Source organism: Glycine max, chromosome 14, assembly GCF_000004515.6.
Source record: "Glycine max cultivar Williams 82 chromosome 14, Glycine_max_v4.0, whole genome shotgun sequence".
In the NCBI taxonomy this organism is placed as follows: Eukaryota; Viridiplantae; Streptophyta; class Magnoliopsida; order Fabales; family Fabaceae; genus Glycine; species Glycine max.
Genome location: NC_038250.2, coordinates 17,510,826 through 17,535,030, shown reverse-complemented (window position 1 = coordinate 17,535,030; position 24,205 = coordinate 17,510,826). Strand labels below are relative to the sequence as shown.

Below are 24,205 nucleotides of genomic sequence, written 5' to 3'. Positions count from 1 at the left end.
TATCCCCACATAGTAAAAGGCCAAGAATTTCAAGGCACCTACTTTTTGGCCCGCTCTGGTTTGAGTACAACCAATCTTGGGACTTATTTATCTTTCAAGTCTACATTGAAGTCACAACAAAGAAAATTTAAATTTAAAAACAAGTCTAAATCTTGGAGCTTCCACTAGGGTCCCGGATCTAGAAGACTAGAACTCTATCTGGACAATTAAAAAAAAAAAATCCTTTTCTTCTTTTCACTCGCAGCATGTTTAGCATGTCACGTGATGGATCCACATCCTCTCCGGTTAACAAATTTCTAATCATTAAATTAAATTGGGAGTTAAGATACCATGTTTCGAATTAACAACTATTGTTGTTCTAAAAAATATAATATATTTTTAATTTAATATATTTTTAAAAACAATAATATTTAGTCTCTTTCACGCATGAGACTAAAATTCCTTTTTCCGTTCATGCGACTACTTCTCCTAGCATGCCTAGTGATGGACGACGAATGCCGAATGTCGATGGATGACTTCTCTCATCTATTGCTTCTTTTTTTTTCTGACGTGGTTTAAATCTGATGAGGTCACCATTGTCCCTCCACACGTTTTCCGGCGAGGTAGCTTTTCTCTCGCCCTTTTTCGGTGATTTCTGATAAGGTCACATTCTTTGCGAGTTTCTTATCAGGTAAGGTACTCTTTTTGACGCGGTTTCTATTTTTGTCCCTTTTCTAGATTTCTATTGTGTGTTTTTGTCTTTTTGGCTTTTCGCAATTCTAGTGTAAGATGCCTCTGAGATTATATTGTGTTTTTAGCTTTCTCCTTTTTTTTTTTGGATAACAAGTTGACTCGATGACTTAGAGTGGATCTTGCTGCATACGGCCTCTTTCCTCAACAAAATCCACCGTTTTAGTGTCGGATTTCTTCCAATGTTGTCATGGGTAGAATTGAAGACGTTTCTACTATTTTAAAAAATAAAAATAATTAAGTTCGAAACATGACTAAATCTCAGCCCCCAATCTAATCTAATGGTTAAAAATTTATTAATTTGGAGATTCTCCAATTATTTTCAATGGGAGAGGAATCGGATCCGTGGATCTTGGTGACTATTGCACTTTTCCTTCTTAAATAATTCAATCTTACTCATTATGATAATTAAAATAGGATTTAATGTATTTTTAATTCTTATAAGGTTTAATAAAAATTTTGTTCCATTATGTTTGAATGTTATTTCACTTTCATATATTAAGTTATAAAAGTTTTATTTTAATTCTTTATATTTTCTAGAGTTTTATTTTGATATTTTTTTAATTTTTCCTTAACAACATCAATATTTTAAATTTTAGATGATTTAAATATCTTTTAGTCATTATAATTTAGGATTTTTTTATGTTTAGTCCTTCTAAATTTTTTTTTTAATTTTAGTCATTATAAATTATGCTTATTATATTTATATCATTTTAGATAATATTTTTTTTCTTAATTAAAGCATTATTTAAAATATTTTAAAGACTAAAATTAAAAATTAATTTTAAACTATAAGAACAAAATTATATTTAAATCATTTTAGATTAATTAATTTAATATTGTGACCTAAAAACCGTCACTATGGAATATTATACACCTTCAAAATTTTCAATCTTCAGAGATTCAAATATTTGGGTGCTTCCTGGCTCCACCTGGTCCTTCGTCTCCTCTGCCAACGCGTCCCCCCTCCCCCCATCTCCAACTTTCTGGCTCTAGCCACGTCTTCGTCAACATCAAGTTCCAGAGCCTCTCCTACCATCACACCATGTCACACCATCCAAATCCAGATCTGAAGATGAAGGGAAAGTAAGACGACGAAACGGCGTGCCGTCGGAGGGGCCACCAGATCCGTGACCTCCGCACGTCCCAGCCCCGTGACCGCGCGTGCGCACCATCACCAGCTAGACCAACCTCCGTGTTAGCGCAACAGCGGCGACCCAACCACCGCATCGCCGTGCGCATCCCTCACCACCTCCATCCAGATCCGACCCAACACAACCCCAATCTACCTTCCTCGGACCCAAACTGTTAAGATCCGCATTCCCCAAGTCACCACGTCGCCAAAAATCATTGTCGCCGAGGCTCATTTTCACGAATTCCACACTCGTTGGAGCGCTTCCACCGCCTCCAATTCCACCAAGTCCATCCTCCATGTTACTGTTTTTATTTATTTTTAATTCTGAGAGAAACTTTGGTTCTTGGTTCATGGAAAAATTGGTTTGGTTTATGGAGAAATTGTTGTGCCAATGGAGTTCTCTGCGTTGGATTTTTGATATTGAAGTTGGTAACTGAATTTCGAATCTAGGTTTGAATATTAGAGATTTGGATATAAGTGGGGTATTTTTATAAATTAAAATTATTACAGTGGAGACTAATAACCGCCACAAAATTAAGACCAAATGTTCATATTTACACTATTTTTTGTGTAAATAGTTCTTAGTTGTTACTATAGTAATTTAATTATTTTAAAATTTAAATTAGACACTTGAAATGAAAATTTTAAAATTTAATATATTAAAATGAAACAATACCGAAAATTGATGAATAAAAAATAACTTTAAACCTTCTTATAAATATAATATATTAAAATTTTAATTAATCTTATAAAAAAATATGTTTCTATGTGTGAGATTATTATTGATGCTTGCATGAACCTACTCTCTTTAAATTCAAACTATAAAGTGTATTTTGTTAGAAGACAAAGTAATATAGGCTTTTTTTTTTTTTTCTATAGACAAAGTAATAAACATGAGAAACAACAACGAAGAATTGACGACGGTATTACCAAAATCATCATCGTTATAAAGTTGGTGACATTTTTATAAATATCAGTAAAATTACAACGACGATTTTTAAAAAATGATGTTGAAGTCTGAAATCGAAGACAGTTCTTTAGAGAATTGTCGTTGAACTTGCTAATTCAAAGATGATTTTTCGAAAATCGCCTTTGAAGGTAAAGTGTTTTGGCTTTTATACTCGTGTCCTTTCTTAGTGTCTCACTAGCTCGCACCTTCTTAGAGTCTCTTTGCGCCCTCTCTCACTCGCATTGCGGTTAAAGGTGTCTAGTGGCACTGTTGAAGGTTTTCAATGCTGTTGTCGAAGGTGTCTAGTGTCGTCGTTGAAGCTTTTTTCCGGAGAAGAAGTTTATTGGTTACATATTAGTGACGATTATTCGTGTTTTTTCTGTAGCCTCCAGAGAAGAAGGTTCCTCACACCATCGAGAACACAAGGGAACTCGACGAGATCGTTTGCAAGCCCGACGATGATAAGGTTTTGAACTTTTATTATTAGGGTTTTATTATTATTTATGCCTTGTGTATTATTGTCCTTAGTTTTAATGTGGCGAGGTTGCTAGGTTTCCAATAACGCCCTCGTAGGCTTCGTTTCATTCGAGGCTCAGGTCCAGGTTTATGTGTTCCGCGACTCTAAGGAGATTCCTGTTGAACAGATTCTTGATCAGCTTGGTCTTTCTGCTTCCGGAAAGAGACCTCACAAGGGTGTTGCTCCTAGTGTCGCCGGTGCTGGTGGATTCCCCAATTCTGGCATCACGTGCTTCCTTTTACCTGCTACTGAGTGTGAATATACTCTTAATGCGGTATTCTTTGTTTTACAATTTTTTTTACTATCTTTTGTTGTGGTTTCAATGTTGCCATGGATTGTTTACAATTTGGTAATTTGTGTGTTTTTTGTTTTTTTTGTAGCTATTGGATGAATTACAGACGGATCAATGGTCGGTTCTGCATGGTCGTCACCCTGCACACTACACTGGGGTTGCATTTAGTGTTTTTGCTGGATTGCCGAGTGCTTGTAATCCTGGGACTAGTGCTAGAATCATAGCTTTGGTTGGTGGGCATGCACAGTAGGACCTAGCGTGGTAAATTAAATTGTTGTTTTGTTCTTTGTTGTGTAAGTTGATGACATTTTCCCTGTTGGTGTTAGCAATTAAAGGGATATTCAACAATCATCAAACTTTGTGTTAGGAATGTGTTGATGCAATCCTACCCCCCAAGGGTATTGGATAGAAGACTCCAAGAGGCTTGGGCTAGAGCTACTAAAGAAGGCCCTAGGGTTCTCATGAACCTTAGGGTAGATTTTTGAGCCCATGGGTCAAGGTTGGATCCACTCTTCTTTGTAAATATTAGAATAGGTTTTTCCTTCTTTTGGGCCTTGTATTTTGACCATTCTATTAGTATAGGGTTTTAGCCTTGTATTTCAGGGCATTTTGAGTAGTCTTTGTAGTAGGGACTTTTTTTTTGTATTTTCATGTATTTTGTCAAGGAGGTGAGCTTAGTTTTTAGATGGGTGTGTGTAGTTAAGCTCTAGCTTCTCAAGGAAGCTTCTCAATGAGGTGAGCTTAGCTTTTAGATGGGTGTGTGTAGCTAAGCTCTAGCTTCTCAAGGAAGTTTTCTCAAAGAAGCTTCTCAAGGAAGTTTTCTTAAGAAAGCTTCTCAAGGAAGCTACCTAGTCTATAAATAGAAGCATGCGTAACACTTGTTGTAACTTTGATGAATGAGAGTCTTGTGAGATATACTTCAAAGTTCCACTTTTCTCCCTCTTTTATTCCTTCAATTTCTTGCTCCCCCTATCTCTTTCTCTCCCTCTTTCTTTTCCTCCATTGAAGCATCCTTCCAAGCTTCTTATCCAAGGCTCATCTTGATGGTGAAACTCCTTCTTTCATGGCTTATTCCCCAGTGGATGGCGCCTCCTCTCACCTCTTCTCCTTTGTCTTTCGCTGCATCTCCATAGTGGAAAATCACCATTAAAGGACCTCATTGAAGCTCAAAGATCCAGCCTCCATAGAAGCCCCACAAGCAAGCTTCCATCAAGTGGTAATCAGAGCACAAGACCTTCAAGTAGGTGCTCCTTAAACCTCCATTATTTTTTTTTGCTTTACCTTCTCTTCCATTGTTGTTTCTTCATTTTTTCTCCATGTATATCCTCACATGTCTTGTGCTGAATGTTGTTAACATGATTCTTTAGAGTTTCCACCGATTAAACTTGCTATAGAAGGTAGATTTGATTTTCTATGGTTCAAATTTCTTGTTCTTGAACCATGAATTATGTTGAGTTTAGGTTCCTTTGAGTTTTGTCTTGTTATTTTTTTGTGGCTGAAACCTAAGCCATAAAATTCTTACAAAAATATTAAAGTAGAAGAAAACCTCAAAAATCTAGAGTGACTTGTTCACCTATTGTAGTTTTGTCATAGAAGTCATGTCTAGTCATGAAACTTGTCACATAAGATTTCTTATGTTGTGCTGAATTTTATTTTCTTGTTTCTTTGTCTAACTCATTTGTTCATGAGTGTATGAAATTCTTTTAGCCTATTATTTGATTTGATTCAAATCTTTCATGTTAATTAGTCCTTAACATGTTCATGCAAAATTCTTAGAGAGTCTTTGATTGTGAACCTTTTCTTGAACTTTTAGGTTTCCTTATGATTGTGTCTATTGTGAATTTGAGTTTTGGTGATTGAATTGCAGGCTGAAATGTTGATCCTAAGTGAATATTGAACTTCTAAAACTGTGGTAAACAATCCTAGTGAGTTCAACATACATAGGAAGGTTGAAAGTAAGCCCAAGGCAATCTATATACCATGCTTAAAAAAAAAATCTCTGGTGCTGGCAGCTTGGACATACAAACTTGTAAAAATTACTGAGAATTGGTTACTTCGAATTTTGAGCTGAGATTTTTACTGAATTTTATAGACATCTGGAAAAAAGTTAGAAAAAAAGAAACAAGTGATTTTGATAAAAGGAAAAAATACGAAAAATCACACAAGTTGGCAGGAAAATCAGTATCCAAAAAAAAAGGTGAAAGGGAAGTGTGCTTGTTGTTTTGGCTCAAAATTTATTCTATAATTGGAAATTTCAATTGAAAATTAGTGTGAAGACAAGTGCCAAAGCTAGAGGTTTGTTGAGTCTTTTTTTTATAGTTTTTTTTACTTTACTCTAGAGCCATTCTAAGTTTCTCTTTGAGTCCTAGCTTGCTTCTATGTCCTTTTCATTGCTTTAATTGTTGAGTAATCCTTGAAAAATTGTCTTGTTAAAACTCCATTGGTTTAGCTTTCATTTCATTTTTTTTGTCTTTGGTTATTGCTTGTCTCTTTGTTTCCTTGTTTATGGGTTGCCTTATAGGGAATTGTAAGGAGGATTGGTGCCATCCCTTGAAGAATTTGAGTCAATAAGAAAGGGGCCAACCACCTTAAGAGCTATTGGACTAAGAAGCACTCCAAATTGAGTGAATCACCAAAGAGAGAACAACCACCAAAATTGAGGACCGTTTTGTAATTTTGTAATTTTGTAATTTGCAATTTACTTACCTTCATTGCTTTCAAGTTTTGTAACAAAAAGGCCTTTCATTGGAAGTGTGTTAGGAACCTCCAATAGGTTACCAAACTTCCATTTGTGTGTAATAATTTTAGGCAATTTTTCCTTAGGATAGTGAGTGTTTTGTTGGGAACCTTGAATGTGGTTATCCAAACACTCTTAGGATTCGCCTAGTTTACATTTCTTGCTTACTTTCATAGCTTATTTCCTTTACCTTCCATTGTCAAACTGCCTAGATAGCTTTCCTTTTACCAATTAGTTTTTTACCTTATCTTTCACACCTCTTTTAGTGTTTATTTTGGCTAGTTTCAACCATAGTTTCTTTTACCTTTTGTTTTCAAACCTCCAACAAGAAAGAACCACAACTTAGGAACGAACATGAGTCATCATTCATCTAGTGTTAATGGCGAGGGCACTAGTTATAAAGACCCTTTATCTAAAATCTTAGATGAGTTGAGTTCCCTCAAGTTATGGAAAGAAAAACAAGAGAGAAAAGAAAAAGGAAAAAAAATAGTGGAAGAAATAAGTCAAGATGAAAGAAAGAAAATAAGAGAGGAAGAAAGAAGAAAAATAATAAAATAAATGAAAAGAGAAAAACATGCCTCCTATAGTAGTCATAACTCTTGCAAAAGCCTAAGTGAAGAACTTCGTGACTGTTATGAAGGAAGGCATAGGTCACATCTTAGACCTCACTCCCATAGGAGAGAAAAGGAAAGAAAGCCTCAAGAGGCTAACATTAACCTCCCATACTTCCATGGGAAGGACAATGTAGAGGCTAATTTAGATTGGGAAATAAGGGTAGAGCAACAACTTAAAAGGAAGTATACTTCAAAATCTTATGGCTCTTACTCTTATCTAAAGAAAGACCAAGGTCAAGGCATCTTAGGGGTGACACCTTCGAAGCCCAAAGATGATAAGGGGAAGACAATAGAAAATCAACCTCTTAAGGCTAGTATGCAAGAGAAAACTAGCTCCATAAAGTGCTTTAAATGTCTTGGAAGAGGGCACATTACTTCTCAATGCCCCACCAAGAAAACCATGATTATGAGGGGCCAAGAAATTTATAGTAGCCAAGATGAGGCTACTACTTCACCTTCCTCTAGTGAAAGTGAAGAAGTAAAAGGGGAAGAATCTAGTGAAAAAATCTACCCCCAAGAAGAAGGACAACCTTTAATGGTTAAGGAGGAGTGTAAGGAGGTAAGTGTCTCCTCCAAGAGGTTAGCTAAGAAGGAAAGTCATTTTGAAATAAAGACAAATATTAAAGAAACTTCCCCTCTTAGACAACCTCCACATCTTCTCCTTTGTAAAAAAACACTTGTTAGCACTGCCACACCTCTTGGGCTTGAGGTTATTCCTCAAGTAAAAGAGTTGTTGGATGAGGGTTTGGTTCGTAAGATCTTAAATCCTTGTGCTTTGTTGGTGCCCAAAATAGGTATTATTAGGCACCAAATCCCTACAATAAATGATATGATGAATTTGTTGAGTGTTGCAACCCTCTTTTGTAAAATCAGTCATGCACCCAACGTCTTCATGATTCATGTACATAGGGACTCATTAGGTAGGTTTGTTCTTATTTTTGGTTTTAATACAAACTTAGGTGCTCATATGGGACACCTTGGGTTTATTGTGTTTTTTTTTGTAGGAATAATCAACATAAAAATACAGAAAAAGGTACGCTTTATTGCATTACATTCCTTAATTTTTTAAATAGTGATCAAGGGGTTCCCATGGACCATAAGAGAATAAAGGTCATTCCTGATTGACCCACTCCACCAAGTATAAGGGAAATCTGGGGCTGCCATGACTTAACAAACTTTTACAAAAGGTTTGTCCCATATTTTTCTATACTTGTAGCACCACTCATTGAGTTGGTGAGGAACCATGTTCCCTCATGGGAAGATGTCCATGAAATGAGTTTTCAGACCTTACTCTACTCTAACATACCCAACACTACTAATACATATGTGATCCTTTCCAAGGTGGAGGGGATGATGCAATCCTACCCCCCAAGGGTATTGGATAGAAGACTCCAAGAAGCTTGGGCTAGAGCTATTAAAGAAGGCCCTAGGGTTCTTATGAACCTTAGGGTAGATTTTTGAGCCCATGGGTCAAGGTTGGATCCATTCTTCATTGTAAATATTAGAATAGGTTTTTTCTTCTTTTGGGCCTTGTATTTTGGCCATTCTATTAGTATAGGGTTTTAGCCTTGTATTTCAGGGCATTTTGAGTAGTCTTTGTAGTAGGGACTTTTTTTTTGTATTTTCATGTATTTTGTCAAGGAGGTGAGCTTAGTTTTTAGATGGGTGTGTGTAGTTAAGCTCTAGCCTCTCAAGGAAGCTTCTCAAGGAGGTGAGCTTAGCTTTTAGATGGGTGTGTGTAGCTAAGCTCTAGCTTCTCAAGGAAGTTTTCTCAAAGAAGCTTCTCAAGGAAGTTTTCTTAAGAAAGCTTCTCAAGGAAGCTACCTAGTCTATAAATAGAAGCATGCGTAACACTTGTTGTAACTTTGATGAATGAGAGTCTTGTGAGACATACTTCAAAGTTCCACTTTTCTCCCTCTTTTATTCCTTCAATTTCTTGCTCCCCCTATCTCTTTCTCTCCCTCTTTCTTTTCCTCCATTGAAGCATCCTTCCAAGCTTCTTATCCAAGGCTCATCTTGATGGTGAAGCTCCTTCTTCCATGGCTTATTTCCCAATGGATGGTGCCTCCTCTCACCTCTTCTCCTTTGTCTTCCGCTGCATCTCCATGGTGGAAAATCACCATTAAAGGACCTCATTGAAGCTTAAAGATCCAGCCTCCATAGAAGCCCCACAAGAAAGCTTCCATCATGTGTGGCCTTAGGAACAATTAGCGGTTTTGTTGTCAATTTATGTCAATTGGTAGTATGTAAGTTTCGTGGGTGTTTTGGTACTGCTCATGAAATCTGCTCATTGTGTGCAAAATTTGAATATGTGCTTTTTGTCACTTGCATGGAAGTGGAGTATGTAAGTTATTTGTATCACTGATTTGATTGATTAATGTTTTATCTTTCTATGATATGTACATGTACTTTTATCTCGATGGCATTGATAACATGGAGTTATTAAAAGATTAATTAATTTTAGTAGCCTTTTCCTAAACAATGTATATATTTGTCTATAAAGACATTGAATAAGATAAGTGAGTTACAATAAACTTATTGGTATCTTTAATTTTTATCGATACAAAATGCATATAATTGTCATTGTAGGTATCTATAGTTGGTATCAAGTGGTTCTTACACTCTCACAAAAAATGTATATATTTGATAATATAATATTTTATAATTCTCACAGTGTGTTTAATTTTATCGATAAATTTTGTATTTGATACTATACTCTTACACTCTCTTTGTGTGGCATGATCTATGTGAAGATGATTTAATTCTACCAACTCATGGAAATGAATATGTTCTCAAGGGTTCTAAGCTCTTTGATGAATCAAATTCAGGTAAATATCTTTTGCAAGTAATAAATTGTGTGCAAAATTTGAATATGTATTTGAATATAAGAGTCTTGGTGAATTTTGCTTAACAGATTGTTTTAGTCCCATTAGCAAGGTTAAAACACAAAGTGTGAAGCTGCTGTCGACGCCAGCTTCTTCTTGGAGCCTGGATGAAGGCTCATCCTCTTCTAGCCTGAACAGAAAAAAGACGAGAATCTCCCAAGATGATGAGCTTTCCCAAGATCCACACATCGGTTCCTCTAATGTTTCTCCAGAGTCTAGAGCTGAAAAGAGTGATGCTCTAAGCTTGGCATTGATAGAGTACAAAATTTATGAAACCGATGGATTGGCAGATGCTTCAACTAAAACTAAAACTTTGGAGTATCTGATTAGAGCTGATGCTAGTAAAGTGAACAACTTTAGGATTCTGGAGGAGGAGGGCATGCATATGTCGACCAACACGAGGATGAAAGCTTCAAATTTGCTTATGCAACTGATCTCATGTGGCTCAATATTAGTGAAAAACCATAGTTTTGGCCTTATTCCTTCCTATAAGCCCATGTTTTATAGTTCAAAATGTCCTTTCTTTTGTGTTGGGGGAGTTTGATTGCTTAGTGATTGAGCATTTGTAGTTTAATATTTTTCTATTCTTTTTATCTCAATTGACATCTCTTTGACTTTTATTTTTTCACCTTAACTCAGTTTTGGTCTAAGGCAAATGATTGAGGTTAATTGAGAACTGTAGTCAAATTTAAGATTTTGTGCTTACTTGACCTATCTGTCTTATGCAGGGCCTAGAGGACACTAAAAAACTCCAAATGACGTGTGAGTAGCCCCTGGAAAGATAAGAAAAAGATCTTCAATTTTTTACAGATATGATTTGGCCAATTCTACCATCTCGAGGGTCAAATTAAGCTTGGAAGTCAGAACCTCTGCACTTGAATAATTGGGCTGCAAGTTTGAGCTTTTGTTTTGTGTAATTAGTTAGTTAGGTAGTTAGTTAGTTACTAACACTCTATATATTATTATTAGTAAGTTAGTTAGTTAGTGACTTGGTTGGAACTTCACAAGACTTCATTTTGAATAAAACTTGATGTTCAAGCTTTCTTTTTTATTTCTTTCTATCTTTTTCTTTCAGTTGTTCTTCATTCTTCTTCCAGTTGTTCTTCATTCTTCTTCATCTTTTCACTTTTGTTCCACCATTTTATTGCACAAAATTTTGTGGTTTCTCCCTTGGTGATGATCATGGAGGGCTAAACAATTAATCAATCCAAGGATCCACTCCAAGCAAGGCTAAATTTGAGTTGTGGTTTGGTTTTTCTACTCTTTGTGAATGTTCTCCTTTCTTTTCAATGAATTTTTGTTTTTCATGATTGTGATTATGTTTAGGATTGAAAATAGATTAAGTTATGGATTCATTTCCTAATTTCGAAAATTAATCACATATTGTTTGGATGATTGCCATTCTAATTTGTGATTTCAAACAATTGAGAGATTGATTCGATTGAACTTTCTCTAATGCATTTGAGTGAACTTTTACATTGAATATCATTCGTAGTAACTGTGATAATTCTATTTACATTGTTTGGAGAATTGGATTGATGCTTTTAATCTTGATTTGTGTTTTGTTCTTATTCTGTTTTGTTTCTTCAATTCTGTTTTGTGTATTTTCGCATTCTTTTACAATTGCCTACAGCTTGTTCAATGAAATTCCCCCCCTTTTTGTTTATAAGTGAATGAATGAAGGAACCATATTGAATCATATTTCTGAGTTCGACCTAGGTTAATCCTGTGCTACAAAATTTTCTAGTTTTATTTATTTCAAATGATTCGACAGTCATTATCAAAATTGGCGTCGTTGTCGAGGATATGATTCATTGTGTGCCAACCTTGATTCACTCACAACTGACTTTATCATAGAAATATAAGTTTTCCTTTGCATCTTTCTGTTGGAAAAAAATAAAACACATTTCTGCATGTTGTGCATTGTTCTGCATGTTCTGTTCTGCATAAGGTTCTGATCATTTTGTACACTTTGCATTGAATAACTGTTTGACAAAAATCCCCCTTTCTGTTTATAAGTGAATGAATGTAGAAACCATATTGAATCATATTTCTGAGTTCGACCTAGGTTAATCCTGTGTTACAGAATTCCCTAGTGAATTTGTTTTTCAACGATTCGACAGTCGTTATCACTTAGTCGATAATCCAAAGCTGGTGAGTCTTAGATTGAAAGACAAAGAATATTTTAGTGTAAGCTTAGTTGAGAGTAAATTGAAGGAGGGAGATGGACATAATATTCTGAAAATGCTCTTCTTCCTACAATGATGAGAGGTAGGTTTTCATTTCAAATTTTCTTATTTGTGTGAGAAATGTACTAGTCACAACCTACCACTTATGCAAAGGTGAGGAAATAGCATATGGGTTGCTTCAGGTCTGATGTAGTAATATAATAGGACTAATAATTGGGATGTTGTCATTCTTTAGATTTTAATGGTGATTTTGCCTGTTTAGGCTAAAAAGCTAGATTAGTTAAGTAGTAGTCCAAAGGTGATAATGCTTGAATCTGGTCATATAAGGCTAATTGAGTTGTTGCCAAATCTGGTCATATATTTCTTTTTTATAGACACTTCTACAAGCATCATATATTGATTATTGGGTTGTTGTCACCCAATACAGTAATTGATGATGTTATATATGCTACCTCACCACTTCGATCAATTAAATATTTTGTCAGATCCATGCTCATGTTTAATTAATATGTAGGCCATACACTATTAGTTGATGTTCCAAGAGATACAAACATTAGCAGTATGTAACATTTTAATTTCTTACACGTTATATCATACAAGCAACTTATTGTGTAGCTTTCTAGTTACTATACTAACTAAAGTTTTTGCATTCTATCACCGTCAAGCATGTCATCAAGGATGATCTTACTAAGAACAAGCTTCGGTTGGGTACTAAGTTTAAGCAACTACCAATTATGAGTAATAAACAATAATATTTGCGGCTTATATATCTTTGTCACATTATGTTTTTCATTTTTATTGTTATATCTTTATTTCTACTTTATGACATGGTATTATTTATGGGTTATTAATTATTATGGCAATTAAGTGTATACATGGTTTCTTTTTACCCCATTTGCATTATCTAAATTCTAAAGTCGTATGTAATAATTGTATATTGTTGAATACATCATACTGTAATTCCCTAATGCTATATATATATATATATATATATATATATATATATTATATCTTGGTAATAAAAAATGTTTTCTAAGACGGTTTCATGAAGAACCGTCATAGAAGGATGAAATCTAAGATAGTCTTAAAACTATTGTGAAAAGTATTGACTTTTCATGACAATAACTTTAAAGATGGTTTTCAAATCGTCGTAAAGTGTGTTATAAACCGTCATGAAAAATGTTTTTTTTAGTAGTGCTGGGACTCCTATATACTTGTTAGTTCTCAAACTTTTAATTATGCTAATTTTATATTGAAGTGCCTATGCAAATGAAATGTTATAAGTATTTTTTATAAAATAAAAAATGTTATTTTTGGTTCTTATTATTCTTAAAAGTTTTGAAAATAATTATTATTACTATTTATTAATAACATAATATGTATTTAAATGTGTTATATCATGTGCCATTTCAAAGTAATTCATATTTAGATACATGTCACGTCATTAATAATAAAAATAAAGATCATCGAAAATAAATAAATTTAGGAAGATCAAAACTAATAATTATTTTTGAAAAACAATTAAAATAAAAATTGATGAGCAAAGATTATATATATAATCCTTAAAATATTTATATTTTATGATTTATTTTTTTTAAAATGTTGAAACTTACAAATGTTTAATTTCATACTATGCATCAAAGGCTACTTAAAAGAAACTCATGCAATATATTAACACTTACTATAGTGAGTAAAATAAAAAAATTTGTCACAGGTGATATATATACTACTAGAAAAGTGATTTTAACATCACTACGTTAATATCAATTTTTGAACAAATCAATGTTAACAAGAACGCGATGACATACTCATAAATAACATAGTTCTTTAACATTGATTTTTAGAAAATCAATGTTGAGTTTCTCGTGAATAACATCGGTTTGATTTTAAAACCATCATTCTTATTTTAAAACTGATGTTGTTGAGTCTTTTATAAGAGAAGGTCTTGAGCCCAAATTCTTTGTTTCTCTCACTTCTGTTTGGTCTCTCAGTTTTACTCTCCTTGCGGCGCTGCAACTCCCACTCTTGTTCTCGAACTCTCATTCTCACTCTCCCCGTCGTGTTGTGTTTGTTTGATTGGTCTTCTTTCGTTAGGTACACCTTCAAGAGCTTTGATCTTCTTCGTCGTGCATGACACACACTTCCTTCTCCAAAGAAAACAACAAAGCTTTCATCATTCTCAGCGCCAACGTCATCGAAACCTCCATCTCTTTCCATCTGCTCTCCAAAGATGTTGATGTTTCCTCCAAGGAGCTGAACCGTCGATTGTCCCAAATCACCAACATGGACTTCTCTCTAATCTCTTGTTCGCATGGCAGACTAAATGAATTTGTGTTTTTGGTTCTCTTTTAGGTGCGATTCTGATTCTCTCCTCTCTAATCTCATTGGCTTTGGTTGTATTCATTGGTGCCATGATGTTTCCCAGTCTGATTACAACAATTATTAATTACTAAATACATTATTACCATTACTAGTTTAACTATTACTGTCGCGTTTGGTTCTTTGATTTTTTTTTCTTTTTCATACTTTTAGGATCAATGGATTTTAGAGATGGAGCTCACAAGTTGTCTCATTGTATTGTTACGGTAAGTCTTTAGTTTTTCATATCCTTACTTTCCACCCGCTCTGTTTGCTTGAAATTAGAGACCATGTGATGTTCTGCGGCTAATTCTTTGAATTTATATCTCTTTCAAATATCTTGATGTCATAGACATTTTTTTAAACTCCAATAGGGATTGACTTCAAAGACTCCAAGTGCTGCGTACTCAAAATTAGACCAAGATGAGAGTAAGAAGACAACTATCTAGACACTTAAATAAGCTGGTATTCTATATCTAAATGCGTGTAACTGGTAATTTAAATCAATAAATTACCTATTCTGTAAGATAAATAAATTATGCTCATGATATTTTTCAATATAACTTGACTCTATTAATAGGGTCCACGCAAGTGTATCAAGGTTTCAATCTAAATGCTTGTTTTTGTTGCTTCCTGTTTCATCTATATATTGTTGAACACGAGTTTTAACTTAAATGGTTAGTCTATGCAACTGAAAATATACATTTTTGTTCAACCTAAAATTTAAAAATGCATTCATTGTGGGTTTTAAGGCTTATACAAATCTCGGGCTTCAGCTGCTATGGTACTTTCTGCAAATAATTTTCAGCGCATGGTATTTCATATCAGTCGTGGGTAATTTGTTTGAAAGCTATTTCACCTTTTTTGGAGTATTAAAGAAATACAAGTCTCTTCATTCAGGAAAGGTTCGGTACCTTGCCATTGTCATAGAAAGTGAAGAAGCTTATCAGATTTCCAAAGTTGTTAAACTTTTGCAGTGGCTTGACTCTATTGGTGTAAAAGAATGTGTGCCTCTATGACATAAATGGTATGAAAAGTTTTGGAGAATCAGCAATGTTAAAGTTTCTTTTACTTGGGCCATATAATAGTATTTTCTTTGAACTCTTCATTCTAGGAGTATTAAAGAAGTATAAGGAAACCATATTTCAAAAATTGAAGAATGCAAAATCCATTGAGGTACCATATAATTGTTTCCCAACAGATTGCTTCTTTCTTAACATATTAATAAATTTGTTTCCTGGTTTATGATTTAAAACTTCCTGGTGTGTCTTGTATATTTGCCATATTAACCGGTTTGGGTATGGCCCTCTTTGCCCCATTTTATTTTGACTAAACCTTGATTTGGATTTTTTGGAGATGATGTGTCCTAGATTAAATTGGTTTTATGCATGAAATTTGTTGAATACATCTGATCTCATTTCCAATTGTCCTTGCCTAAAAAATTTCGTAAATGATGGGGCTTACCTATTGTATTTGACTATTTGTGGATGCATTATCTAAGAAATTATGGATTAGAAGACAAAATACATGCTTCTTTTTATATTATTTTTAGGTGAAAAAGGAGAGAACAAATTTTATACCTAAACCACACTTATTTTTCTTTTTCTTCTTCCAATAATAAGAAAATTGTTTGTATTTTCTTCCTTTTCTTACTCATCTAAACAATTTCCTTCTATTATTTTTTTTAGGTTTTACTTGTGGAATCCTTTCTAATTGTTTGCTTTCTTGTTCAAGTTTTCATTTACTAGACATTGTGAAATATTTTTTATTCGTTTGGCACAAGATAAATTTTTTGTTTTCATTTGATACTGTCATGTCATTCGTATCAATAGACAATATCTAATGAATGATAAAAAATCTAGGAAACAAACATCAATCTAATAACTCTACAATATATAATTAAAAGAAAGAATCACATGATTAGTATCAAAATTTGTGTCTTGAAATGATGTATGGTTAAACATGGTTTCAATTTTCAATTCCTCCTTTTGTTTGGGCTACTTCCAATCATGTCATAGATTAGTGTTGGCCTTGAGTAGAGTTGAAATGCTCAAATTTGAAATGTATTTGGTGACTACTTTGAACTTTTCTGAATATCAAATTGTCTTTGGAGAAATCACCTAGTAATATAGGCTTTAGAAAATCTACCAAATATCTTCTAAGTATTTGACATACAATATTTTTCTGGCCATTCAGTTTTGATGTCGTTTCTTCCTAGTTTTCTTTTAATCATCATGAAACTTTTATTAAATCTTAGCTGGTTTTACTCTGGCTTTTTTTAGTCATGCATGAAAATTTTCAATTTCTTGCATGCACAGTGTCTTCGCTAATCTTTATTATTTTGTGTACACAATTCATCAATTAGTTAATAAAATTCATAGATCAGTTTTATTAATAATGTTGTATTGAAGGTTCATTGTTGAATTTTTTGCATACCAAACTGACCCATAGTTTTGACTTTTGACAAATGACTCTTTCCTAGGACGTAAATCTGAAACTATCCAAGTAATTGTATTTTGACTAATTTGAATATAATATTTTGTATTGCCTGGATTGGTTTTATTTTCTATTTGCAGGTTTAGGTTAATTAACAAAACAAACAAAATTTATTTTAAAAAAATTGCAAAAACAACATTGGTTTTGGAAGAACATATGCTATAATGCAACTTTCAACATCGGTTTTGACCAAAACCGATGTTGTACAGAGCAAAACAACACCGGTTTTGCCAAAATTGATGTTGTTATGCATCGTACAACATTGGTTTAGTCAAAACATTACAACATCGGTTCTTCTAGAACCAATATTGTTTTTGGATTTTTTGTATTTTTTGTATATTTTTTACTATACAACATTAATTTTCTTACAAGTCGATATTGTGTATTTTAAGATCGATTTTTTCATAACTAATGTTAACACACACACACACACACACACACACACACACACACACACACACACACACACACACACACACACACACACACACACACACACACACACACACACACAAATTATCTACATACATCTCAATTAATGAGGCCACATCCATATTAGTTATAAAATTGTAGGTTTTTCATTTTAGTCCTTGTTATAATTAAGTTTTTTTTTTCATTTAAGTCCTTTACTTGCAGCAAAAATTTATTTAAAGTAAATAAAGTTATTCCTTTTAACCCTAAATTGTAACCTAGTCGTCGAGGACCTCTGCTGTTAATATTGAGGGTTGGTTCTACTTCTCTTCTTTGTATACAACCTTTTTCCGTTGTGGTCATTTTCGTGTTCGTCGATTATGAAATAGAGGTATGCCTATTTGGTTTTGTTAGGGCCATTAGGCAACTATTGGACCAATAATTATTGATGTGTGTTTGGTTGTTCCAAAAGTGTACATTGCTGTTGGAGGGAGATCCCTTTGGACTTTATGCAAAAGGAAAAGAGTATTTTCAATTGAGACATCTTGTCAGCAACTTGTGGATTTGATAGCTATAAATTCATTGAATTGTGAAAGAGAAATGTTATGTTCATCAAACAATTATGTGAATGTATGAATACATGATTTTGATGATGTCAAAGTAGAATCAAACAAGGTTGCTTTAAAGGAGAAACATTGCTTCAAGATTAATACAAGGTTACTTCAACAAACAAAGCCTTGCTTCAAGATTAACTAAAGATCAAGCCTTGCCTCAAAACAAAGTATTTCCAAGACATCCAAGGCTCGGGTAATGTTAAAAAGGGTTTTGAATTTGAATTTTGAACCTGTAATTGATTACCAGATATTTGTAATCGATTACCAGCAACGAAACTCTTGAAATTCAAATTCAAAAGTCATGACCCTTCAAAATATAACTGTGTAATCGATTACCAAAAACCTGTAATCGATTACCAATGAAAAAATTCAGAAAAAGATTTTTGAAAAGACACATATCTTTAAACCATTTTGAAAAGGCACGAAGAGCCTATATATATGTGTGTCTAATTTCAAAAAGCAAGAGAGAGATATTCCAAGAGAACTTCATTGTCAAATTCTCTCTCAAAAACTCTTGGACAAACACTTGCAAATCTATTGAGAGTTCATCCAAGAACTTCAATTTGTATTATTCACTCTAAAGGAGAGAAATCTTTCTGTTCTTCTCAGAAAGTCAATTGTAATCAAGAGACTAGTTGTCTCTTGAATTATGAGTTTCCTGAACACAAGGGAAAGAGATTCCTTGGGTGTTCAAAAGTTGTAAAAATGATTTTTTTACAAAGATAGTGAAAAATCTCAAGTGGGTTGCTTGAGGACTGGACGTAGGCACGGGAAGTGGCCGAACCAATATAAATCAAGTTTGCAGTTATCTTTTCCCTTATCTCATTTATTTTATTGCAATAAATTTTGTCTTGCATATTTAGATAACATTATTAAATTGATTGCTAATTCTTCTTCTCCATTTTGAGCCTATCATTTAGAAGGGGATTAAAATTTTGTTAGTGGGAAATTAATTCGCCCCCCTCTTAAGTTATTGAGGCCACTTGTCCAACAAATTATAGGTTAACGACGACTAAAAATGGGAGCTTGACAATGTTCGCATAGGTAGATATGGAATATTGGGCCTGCTTAGGGTTGTCATATGTCTATTTGGGCTAAAATGCAAAATAATTGTAATTACTTAATATTTTTATATTAAATAACAATGGACTAAATTGCAAAAAATAAACTTTACAGCAAATAGATGCATTGCTTAAGTAAATGACATGCCCATTTGGAATATGTCCATATACATGAGGGTACCAAAACCCTACAAAATGAAAGGACACAAGAAAATTTTCCTATATCAAAATGTATGAGAGTCAAGACAAGAGTCACCCATTCCTATTTAGGAGAATTCTCAACTCTGACTATGCAGATAAATGTGCTATAGTAATTTATTATTGTTTTCTTTATATTCCACTATTTATTAAACATTTTTTTATCAGTAAGAATTATTAGTATCAGAAGATTTATAATAATTCACACATCTTACTCAATCAATCGAACTAGATTTTCTTGACAACAGTTATGTAATATGTACAATCATCATAAGTCATAAGTTCATAACCATTTCTTTTGTTTATTTCAACAAATCAGAAATTCACAGAGTACTTTTTTTTATTTATTCTGGAAGTGCTACTAACGGCCAGGAAAAAGAACAAAAAACTACCTAAAAAAGGTAGTAGCACACAAATCTGCTAACAATTGTAGCAAGATGAAACTTGGAGAAAAATAAAAAAAATTCTACAATCAACTAAGATGTCCTTAACATGATTAGCTAGAGTATCTGCAACAAAATTTGCCTCACGAAAGGCATGTTACCAAGTGACAGAAGAGAGGGAGGAACACACACTCCATATAATACTGTTGACCATGTAAGACACTGGATGGTTAGGGGGGCACCCTTTTGACAGAAACTGGATCGTCAACTTCGAATCCAATTCAATGATTAGTTTCAAGAATCCCCTGGAGGCTAAAGATGACCAATTGGATGCCAATTAGAATTGCTTTAAGCTCGGCTTGCATTATGGAACAAGACCCTTTTCCAACAAGAATGAAACTCTCCGTTGTTATCCCGAAGGACGCCACTAGCAATAGCAATTTTAGTTTGAGCTGAGTTCCATCACAATTCAACTTTACCCATCCTTAAGGGTGTCCATGATTTGTATTTTCATAACTATAAACATAACTAATAAATAACTAGATTACAAATGAGTATTATAATTATAACTATAAGTAATTTTATATAAATAGTTATAATATGATATAATCCGTTATTGTTTTTAAAATATGAATATATAATCAGTTATAAATAAATTAGTTATACCTAGTTATATAATATGTTATATCTAACACTAATTATATAACCGACTATAAATAAATAAAAATAAATTATATGAAATAATTATTTCTATAAATTAACTATAGTTTAATAACTAAAACTATTTTTAAATAAAAATAAATTATTTAAAATAACCATAACTATAAAATAGGTTATAACTACTTTTATATAATTAATTATAGTTATTTTTTTAAAATTAGTTATTTTAGCAGCCCTACCCATCCAGGCAGGGGGTGGGTGCCTTGTGACACGGACAGGCTAATGTCTCTAAATTGTCCAATGGGAAGTCTGATCTTGAGCGTAGTTTCCTGGATGAAAATAGACAAAGTTCTGGCTTTCCTAACTATGCTCGTATCAGTTTCCCACTTTTGAGAAAATATCCATCCATTATTCTTCCCTGGATATGATTCATGACTACTCCGAACATGATAATGAATATTCATGGCTGATTATAAATCATTAGGACAAGAGAGATTTATAATCAGCCAATCCTTGAAGTCTGTAGAGTAGAACTGGTGTTGCTGGCCAGGGATGATACTATTCTAGACACTCCTAAACTTGGGGTAGTCCTGAAGAACGTGCATATTATAGTCTCAGGCCCATTCCCACAAAGAGAACGACATAGGTCAGTATCGACTATTATGCCACGAAACCATCCAGTATAATTGGTGATGAGAGCTTTCGTTCTAACCTTCCAGAGGAAGCATCGAATACGTTGTGGACCTTACCTTCTCCAGATATAACTTCATGGACATAATCAATTAGAGTGTTTTGAGGTAAATAAGACTCCGATTGAGGTTGGATATACAAATGTAGTGCTTTGGTTTGGGACCATGGTGTCCTTGAAAATGGAGTAATTAACTAAACTTGAGGTTTGATATGGTGTTTGCAGCATGTGTGTAATTCATTTTGGGAGGGTATGTAAAATCTTTCGGCAGGGTTTTAAATGTTGGAATTTTAGGGGATCCTTATAAAATACCAATAACCACCAACAACAAATTACGTTACATTATCAGGAAGAGTTTTAGGAATACCTGGATCCATAATGATTGATCAACAAACGCAACGGAATTTGAATCTGTAGGTAACCGGTGACTTCATGGTTCTTCCTCAATCGAAATTGTAGAAACAAGCTTCATGATGTTGAATCAAGATTGATTCAAGTTGTTTTGATGATAACAAAGATGATGACAAAAAGCCCAAGAGAATGATTTCAAGATTGAGTCAAGAACAATTCAAGAATCACGAGAAATTTGATTTCAAGATTCAAGAAAAGATGAATTCAAGATTCAAGAGAAGAAATCAAGAAGACTTCACAAGGGAAGTATTGAAAAGATTTTTCAAAAAACAACATAGCACAGTTTTGTTTTTCAAAAGAGTTTTTCTCAAAATTTTCTAAGTTACCAGAGTTTTTACTCTCTGGTAATCGATTACCAGTGACAAAATTTTGTTTTCAAAAGCTTTCAACTGAATTTACAACGTTCCAATTAATTTCAAAATGGTGTAATCAATTACAATATATTGGTAATCGATTATCAGTGTGTTTGAACGTTGAAATTCAAATTCAATTGTGAAGAGTCACATCCTTTCACAAAAATGCTTTGTGTAATCGATTACAATAATTTGGTAATCGATTACCAGTGATAAGTTTTGAACAAAAATCAAAAGATGCAACTCTTCCAATGGTTTTCAAGTTTTTCTAAATGTTATAACTCTTCTAATGGTTTTCTTGACCAGACATGAAAAGTCTATAAAAGCAAATCCTTAACTTACATTTTTAAGAACAATCATTACAATCCTTTACAACCTTTGAATCTCTTTGAGCATCTTCTTAAATTTCTTCTTCTTCTTCCTTTGCCAAAAGCTTTCTAAAGTTTTCTGGTTTTTCCAAAACCTTGAAAACAAAAGTGTGCTATTCATTTTTATTTCTCCTCTCCCTTTGCCAAAAAGAATTCGCCAAGGACTAACCGCCTGAATTCTTTTTGTGTCTCTCTTCTCCCTTTTCCAAAAGAACGAAGGACTAACCGCCTGAATTCTTTTGTGTCTCCCTTTTCCCTTGTCAAAGAATTCAAAATGACACAGTCTGAGAATTCTTTTGATTCTTCCCTTTCCCTTATACAAAAGATTTCAAAGGACTAACCGCCTGAGAACTTTGTCTTAACACATTGGAGGGTACATCCTTTGTGGTACAAGTATAGGGTACATCTACTTAGGTTGTTGTAACTGAGAACAAGAGAGGGTACATCTCTTGTGGATCAGTTCTAGTGGAGGGTACATCCACTAAGTTGTTCAAAGAGAACAAGGGAGGGTACATCCCTTGTGGATCTTTGCTTGTAAAGGATTTTACAAGCTTAAAAAGAAATCTCAAGGACCGCAGGTCGCTTGGGGACTGGATGTAGGCACGAGTTGTTGCCGAACCAGTATAAAACTCTTATGTTTGTCTTCTTCTTCCCTACACTCTTTAATTTCCGCTGTGCACTTTAATTACCGCTTTTACTTTTGGTTAAGTTTATATTTCTGTTCTTTACTTTCTTAACAACATAGTAAAAGCCTAAGAAGGATAAATTTTAATTAGTAAAGGTCTAGTAATAATTAATTCAACCCCCCTTCTTAATTATTCCGAGGCCACTTAATCCAACAGGAACCTCTTTATTCCTTAATAGGACCTTCGTAACTCTTGAGGTACGTGCTAGAGGAGGAGCTGCAACCACTTTTGAGAAATCTCTTGAGGCCACTCCTGAGCCTCCAACACTAGTTGCAGATACAACCTCACCGCAACAGGCAGCAGACCCGTCCACTCCTGAGGATCAGACTACACCAGTCATGCCTCCGAACGCCTCTCCTATAACTACTCTTGTGGTTCATTTTACGGACAAGGAGGATGTTCAGACACAGGACACTCAGGACCAATCACATGACTTTTAAATTCCCGATGATACTTTTTGTGCTTTTTGATTATTATTATTATTATTATTATTATTATTATTATTATGGTTATGGTTGTAGTACAATATTCCCTTTTTGTTAGTTTTTGTGCATGGGTAGTTTACTTGCTCATCTTGAAGCATTTTGAACAATTTAACTTGGTTTTTAATGATATAGCAGTGAAGCAATTTTATTGACTTATGAAAATGGGTGTATGTCTTTATTTTGAATTGAGTGCATGATTATGATGGAGTTTGTGTTTCTTATCATGATTTTGAACAAGTGTGTATGTTAGACAAAGAAAGAACAAGAATGTGAACTTACAATTAGAATTGCTAGTCAGTAGACAAATTGATTGAGAAAGAAAAGCTTGAACAAAAACCGATAAGAGAGTGACCTTAAACTGTGAGTGAACGACTAGCTGTGAGTAATAATCTTTGCATGAATCTCTGAATTTTAGAATGAAATGTACAAACAAGAACATGATGAAGGCCATGATTGTACATACACAAGCCTTTTGACCAAAAAGCTTACCTTAAATTGTAATTATATCCTTTGCACCCTTTTTGAGCTGAATGATATTGTCAAAAATTTGAACCCTAAACTTAAATAAGTATCTCCTGATACCTTGCTTAGATTCTAGGAGAGCATATGGTTCAAGGCAAATTTACCCCAAATTTGGTGGAATGGAACTAATTGGATGCAAAGAAAGAAAGAAAGCATCAGCACACACAACACACAAGTTGTATGTTAAAAAAAAGAGAGAAAATAAAAGAATAAAGTGAGCTGATGTAACAAGGTCAAAAGCAAATGAAAGTGAAAAGCTAGTGGGCAAGCAAAGCACATGAAAAAGACCATTGGGATAAGTCTAGGATTTGTGCTCTCTTAGAATCTAAGCCTTTGAATCCTAGAAAAACCAATGAATTTTTGTAGCCAAGCCTCACTACAAGCCTGAGAAAGCCCTTCTAATTTTTTTTATACATTCCTGACTTTATGGCATGAGATGAAATTCAAAGATTGGACCTCTTGCT

The 24,205-nt window shown here is 33.8% G+C and overlaps 1 protein-coding gene and 1 pseudogene across 1 annotated transcript; both read left to right on the top strand.

Annotated features, from left to right (window-relative positions):
• Positions 1–9,689: 9,689 nt before the first annotated feature.
• Positions 9,690–10,402, top strand: LOC100776598 (protein SOSEKI 2-like; the record flags this gene model as incomplete). The annotated part of the gene is made up of 2 exons (XM_026125389.1): positions 9,690–9,801; positions 9,888–10,402. Coding segments are annotated over 2 exons (627 nt in total), but the record flags the coding sequence as incomplete, so codon positions are not given.
• Positions 10,403–14,247: 3,845 nt separating this feature from the next.
• On the top strand, positions 14,248–23,174 carry LOC121173437 (uncharacterized; annotated as a pseudogene).
• The last annotated feature ends 1,031 nt before the right edge of the window (positions 23,175–24,205 follow it).